The 6560-nt window shown below is 40.3% G+C and overlaps 2 protein-coding genes across 6 annotated transcripts in view; both read left to right on the top strand.

The window, feature by feature from the left end:
• Window positions 1–6485, top strand: part of LOC116670159 (probable palmitoyltransferase ZDHHC14) — a 47134-nt gene extending 40649 nt beyond the window's left edge. Inside the window, exons 10-11 of one of the 5 annotated variants that reach the window (XM_032500547.1) lie at window positions 1571–1609; window positions 5356–6485. In XM_032500547.1, the coding sequence (XP_032356438.1) occupies window positions 1571–1609; window positions 5356–5781 (465 nt within the window). In that variant the 3' untranslated portion in view covers window positions 5782–6485. Of the gene's footprint in view, window positions 1–1570; window positions 1610–4207; window positions 4231–5310 lie in introns of all 5 variants that reach the window. The other 4 variants (XM_032500549.1, XM_032500544.1, XM_032500548.1 and 1 more) reach the window with 4 other exon arrangements.
• LOC116670158 (sodium-dependent lysophosphatidylcholine symporter 1-B) overlaps window positions 1–6560 on the top strand; it is a 223924-nt gene that overhangs the window by 137894 nt on the left and 79470 nt on the right. The window lies entirely within an intron of this gene.

Here is a 6560-nt window from a genome sequence, read left to right as displayed (position 1 = left end):
AGTTTAGTTATAATTCTAAAGAAATCCCTCGATCACGCAAATTTGATCGTGGGAAGTCAAAATTGTGATCGTGATTAAAATTTGATTCATTGTGCAGCCCTAAAAGTCGCTGCTCAATAAGCATTTCCTCTAGTATTAAACCACACTTGTTACAACCAGGAACCACAGGTGTCACCAAATGAACCATGACTGATTTCTTTAGAATTATAACTAAACTAAGCTTGTAATAATAGAGGTGAGCCAGATCTAAAATGATCCAAGTCCCTTTAATCAGCAACATTTCTATTCCTAAAACGTGTAATAGCGTATGAGACGGAGCCTGCTGGACCTGGGCAAGAGATGTGACCAATGCCCAGAATGTCATAGTTCATAAAAATGCAGCGCAGTGACCATACAGACATTTCATACACACAATGTGTGTAACTCTGCTGACCCGCCATTCGACCCGTGCTGGACCCATTCATAATGGGTCAGCTGTCACTCAGCGTCCATCGCACTCCCTCTCTCTCCCTAGCTCTTTTAATCCGTTATTGTTGAAAACAAGTGAAGAAGCTTTCTCAGAGATACACAAAAAAAAAAAAAAATCCTACGCTATTTATTTCAGATAGCTAATTTTAATTTACATGTGTTGCAGCTGTATGTTTATGCAACATAAAACTTCAACATAAGAAGAATGTAGCATAATATGGATGTGAAAGCGGTTATAAATAGCCTTTGTGACATTAAAATATGTTTTGGTTAAAATCAACAAATAATCATGATAATTAATCGTGATCACAATACTGATCAAAGAAATCGTGATTATCATTTTGGCCATAATCGTGCTGCCCTAGCAACTTTGTCAGAAATCAACAGAAGATGAGCAGATGTATCTGTTTACAGTGCAGCCGAACCAACTCGTGTTTTTTTTAATAAAGAAGTCAGTCAATAATTGGAATTTTGCATAGGAATGGTGGACTAACAATAAAAATAAATAAAACAAGAAATAATTACAGAAAGAATACTTTGAAAATCTTATTGCTGAAAAAATGCAGAATACTTCCCATAAGTACTTTGACAAAGTCTAAGATTTCATATAGTACCAAAGGATTAGAACATTAACATTTTGAATCGTCTAAATACACGGTCCAAAATTGCTTGGCTACACTACTTTTTGGCCCAGTCTCACCCGAGCCCTACTGGGACTCGTAGAGGGCAAGACCGTGGTCAACATGACTCACGGAGTCAAAGCACCTTTCACAGCAGCCTGTCTGACAGAGGGGATGTACAGCTGTTGTCAGAAACAGAAATTCAGCTCTCACAAATTGAGGCCAACCCAGGCACCATAGGCTCATTTTTTTGTGTCTGATTAAAATAGTAAACACTTGCTATTGGTTTAACGACTCTCCCAGATAACGTAGCCTAGGCAGAGAGGGTAAAGGCCAGATGAGGTCAAACTTTTTTTAAACACTTCAATCAAACAAGCCCTTGATACTCAACAAACTGCAGAGTCCAAACCAGCTGCACCTTCTTCTCTTTTTCTATCCAGACCTGGGAAAGCAAACCCAGTTAGTCTTTCTCATTCCACTAGATTGAAATGGATGAAACTCCTCTGGATTGCAAAGAGCGAGTGAGTGTTTTCAATTTTGCATTTGTTACTCCATGTTGCCCTTAAATTAGGTCAGCAGTAACGTGTGTGTGCGTGCGTGTGTCTGATTTCATCCACTCTCCTGTATTACAGTTAGCTTATCAGTACATAATACTGTGTAAGATTAGTTTCCTGATAATCCAAGACTGCAGTGGGCCAAAAAAACAATGAGCAGGAATCCAAGAGACATAATCCATAATGCATCAGACCATTTTGTACAAACTCACAATGTGACAAAGTACAGCACAGTCGGTAAACAGATATCTCCTCCTCCTGTAATGTGGAGAGATTAGCTGGTGTCGTGAAGAGGACATTGTTCTGACCTCCCTGCCCAGATTCCCTCTGGCTTCTGAAAAGAAGCAACAAGTCTACTGTTGTTCAGTTTAGCCATTAACCTCAACATTACATGCTAGATTTAAGGCCTATTCACACACAGCTACTAAACGTCTTTCACTGGCGCCCTCCCTCTGTGCCACAGTCCTCGCCTTGTTCTCATCCACACTCGACCTCAACGTGTCAGTTCTCATTGAGACGTGGAGCATGAATGTCATCTGTCTCCAGGTCCTAAATGTGTGCACTACTTGTAAGATGCTAAGAGCCATAGGAACCTTCCCTTATATTTGCACATTCAGAAATAACTGCCATCTCTGTTTTCTGTAGTGGTCATAATTAACAGCGAGAGTTGTGCTATTGTGCCAGCTGCTGGCCATTTATCTGCACTCTGATAAAGTCAGCTGTTTACTTAATATCCATTTGTAACAGGCCACATTGGTAACACGATGGAGTGGCTCATCACTCCCCGCGTCTACTGATGCAACTCACTTCATTGCTTTATTTGACTTAAAAATCCAATGCGGGCTAGACCACTCATTTCAAGTCCACGTTGTATTGTAACATCAAGTAGGTTTTAGAGAGGCTGCTGCTGGTTTGATTTAGCCAAATAGTTTGAAGTACAATGAGTAAAAATCTCTGCTCACGGAAAAACTTTCCTTTCCAGTTTTATATTATAAATCGTAAATGGAATATTTAGGTTTTGGACTGTTGATCATACTAAAGAAGTAATTTAAAGATAACCTTGGGCTCTGGGAATTTTCCATTTATTTGTCGCACAAAACAATTAGAATCAACAGAGTAATCTGAAATAATAGTTCTTAGTTGCAGCCTTATTTACAGAGGTTTCTGAGATTTTTTTTGCCTTACCCAAAAACAATAAAGGTGAAAGGAATAAGAAGAGACTTAGACACTGTTTTTAATGGTAAATGTTCAATTTCAATGCGGTGAGCATTTGGTTCAATTGTAAAAAAAATCAGCAATATCTGCATGTTTTTTCTTTTTTTTCTTCATAATTTGGGTAAACCTGTCTTTTTACCTCATGGTAATTGATCTGTTTTGGCCTTGTAAATATTTCTATTTCTGGCCATGTCTTTCTTCCCTTCCTCCTTCATCGGTCTTTTTCCTTTGTGAGATGTGAGCTATTGTTGTACAACTCACACAGTGCAACTTGATCAACCACCATTTCCTTGTTGATTGCACAGCGAGGGATGAGGGACCGACAAACCACAGCCTCGTTTCAGTTTCACCACTCCCTCTTACTTCCGTCAGCTGCATGAATGATGGTGTTGCAGTCACTGAAAATTCTCAACTTTGTTTCTTTGTGGGTGGATACGATCAATACTCAGACCCTGTTTAGTAAGTTTATTGAAGATAAAATAATGAACAGAAAGGTGGTAGTTTGGTGTTTCTCTTGCTCAGGCCAGCTCAACCAAACGGACCACCAAGTGTCTGCTGAATGGACAACTTATCATCAGTCACATCTCCCAACTTGTTTCTGCTTTGACTTCTATGGATCAAATAAGTTAATCAAGTAATCATTTCAGATCTGCAGGAAAATATTATATTTAGACCCATTGCAATTTTGTCTTTTATATTTTTCTTTCAAACTAATCCTCTACCACTTGAGTGATATAATCTCGCTTTGTCATGTTGACTACTGTACACAGTTCAGTCATGAAATCAAGGTTTTAAATGTTTAATGTTTAAAGGATTAACATTTCTAATGAGAGTAAAAGCTCTTTCATCCTTGTTCCATCACATGTGTAAGCCAATACATGCCTGTGTTGCTTCACTTGCTGTCCAAGATCAAAGTATCAGCCGTCAATGTATATATTGTTCCTTGTAGTTTTGCATGTCTGTCTGCCGTTGGACATAGACAATGCCGTTGGACATAGACAATGCTGAGTCAGTCTAGCTATCTTTATTAAACAGGAGTGAGCCTAATAATAAATAGAAAAGGACAAAGCGCTTTATTCCTTTTATCCCCATCTCCACTTCATTTTCTGTCCCAACACACTGCTGATGATGTAGCTCTGGGCTTACGTGGCTGTGAGCGAGGTTTCAGTGTCATTTCAGTCCAATAACCCTTGTTCAAATTAGTCTTCTTGGCCACCCTAGAAAGAGGCTGTGCTTGTAAAGTTGATAAGTGCAGTTGATAAGAGGATTGACAATACTCAGTTACATCTCTTCTACTGTCAAAGGTAGCTCAACTTTGTTTAAATTACATCAGTAATCGGCTATTTTTAGGTCAGTGAGATGGAGACAGAAGGGTGAGATGTTGGGGACTAACCTTTGGGCATCAAATTTCAGACACTCAGTCACTCAGACTTTGGGAGTGGAGTGAGTTGGAAGCAGGCATCAAAGTACTTTCTTCACTTTTCTTCAACTAGTGTTCTTTCATCTATATATGATTGCTATGTGGTGATCAGAGGTGTCAAATGTATTCACATTCCATACTCAGGTAGAAGTATAGATACTAGGGTTTAAGAAGACTTCTGTAGGAGTTGAAGTATCAGCTCAAGCATTTACTCAAGTAAAAGTGTAAAAGTACTGGTTTCAAAACTAAAATGTAAAAGTAATGTAAGGGGGAAAAAATGCCATTAAGGACAACATTTTATAGTGCTTTTTTTGAATGATGACAAGCCGTAATGAAAAGAAGCCGAACTGAAATAGGAGTAAACAATGCTATTTTTTTAAATATAAGGAGTAAAAAGTACATATAATTGTGTGAAAATGTAATGAGTAGAAGTAAAAAATCTGCTGTAAAATAATTACTCCAGTAAAGTGTAGATACCCAAAATTTCTACTTAAGTAAGGTAACAAAGTATTTGTACTTCGTTACTTGACACCTCTGGTGGTGATAAAGGGCTAAAGCTAATCTCCCTGTAGCTAATGTGTGGTATTGATGACTCCCTGTGTCCTAACCCAGTTACTCTGCTCCACTTTTAGACGTGTGAAAACAATAGAGATCAATAAATCATGAGGCAGTGACTTAACAGGCCTTTTTTTCCCCCCTAACTCTTGTCAACTGACCTCAGGTCTGTTTTTACTGGGGCGGATGCTCGTGCTGGTTTAGGTTCTTTGTGTGGTTCTGCATTCTAACAAGGGTACTAACAAATATTTTTTTTCTTTCTCTTTCTCTCCCTTATCACCTACATGCTCCTCTGTCTTTCCACATGTTCTGTTCCCTGTGTTGTTTCTTCTTTTCTCCTGCATCAAATTTTCAACACTGCCTCAATGTTATTTGTTTTCTATTTCTGTCATTCGCCTCCGTGAATATTTTTTCCTCTTTGTATTTCACATACCTTCCTATACTTTTTCTTTTCTTGCTTTCTGCTGCTTTCTCTCAGTGTGACCAAGACCAGTGCATTCAAAGCACCAAATTCGTTTTGCAGGCCGCCGCAACACCTCTCCTCCAGCAGCAGAGCAGCCAGCCAGTCATCCTGACGGCCTCCCCTGAAAATGGAGGCTCTCTACCTGGCCGCACCTCCCTCACCCTGGGGGGCCCTTGCACCTCACTTCCCCTTGGCCAGCCCACCCCTCCGACGTCCACCCCCAGCCTCAGCTGCCACGAGGCCACGGACATGCTGCCAATCCATGGACACAGCCACACACACAACCACAGCCACTCCCTCCAGGAGCCTGTGGCCCACCACCACTATCTCACCCCAGAGGAAGTGCCCTCGCCGCCAGGTATGCTTCCCTGCGGCAGCCCCCTGGGTCACAGCCATACTATGCAGGCCGGCTTCTACAATCCAGCCAGCCAGGACTCGCTACACGAGGACTCTGTCAGAGGATTGGTAAAGCTCAGCTCTGTCTGACAATGGGATATATGCCCCCCTCCTCCCACCTCCTCCTGAAAACATGTAACCCACAAAACTCTTTTGAGCCACGTTTGGACCAGCTCGCTCTCCCTCAATTAGTTTTCCTTTCTCTCCTTAGCAGGACTTAACAACTGAAAAAGGCTGTGGTTTAAATTCAGCTGCTAGAAACTGAATGGAATGTAACTGAACCGAAGTGAAACCAGTTGTCCTCAGCCAATTTCTTGCCAAACCTCTCCGCTGGAAGAGGGAGAGATGTTTTCTAGTGCAGTGGCCTGTATGACAAATCAGACATCAGCCTCTATTCTTCTTTTTTTAAATGGCTTATTCCATTAGCTCCTGGAAACTGGACAGGGGAGTTTCTTTTTCAAAGTGGCATATGTCTGTGAGCCATGTCAAGCAAGAAAAGAAGATTTTGACAGTATATGACATTTTTGGTTAAAATGAATTTCTGTCAATGGATCAAAGGTCTGACAGGTTTTTTTTGTAAAACAAACGTTAGCCTATTTGCCTGTTGCTGATTGAACAATGTCTTTTGCCTTTTTTCTGGGACATTCTCAGCAGTGCAATGGTTGATGTCATGTTGCATATCATCCTGCTTTTTCTATGTTTAAAAAAAACAAGACTGTTGTACTGTACCATGGTTATTACAAATTATATTTCCTGTGGATATTAATAAAACACTAACTTTTTATCAGATAAGATTGCATTGAGGTTAAGAAATCATAATGTGAGCGTCTTGTGGCGGAAACAAGGATGTCTAATGAATGTTGCTAAAC

This window comes from Etheostoma spectabile, chromosome 20 (genome assembly GCF_008692095.1).
Source record: "Etheostoma spectabile isolate EspeVRDwgs_2016 chromosome 20, UIUC_Espe_1.0, whole genome shotgun sequence".
NCBI lineage: Eukaryota > Metazoa > Chordata > Actinopteri > Perciformes > Percidae > Etheostoma > Etheostoma spectabile.
Note: the sequence above shows the minus strand (reverse complement) of the source record. Positions and strands in the feature narration are given on the sequence as shown.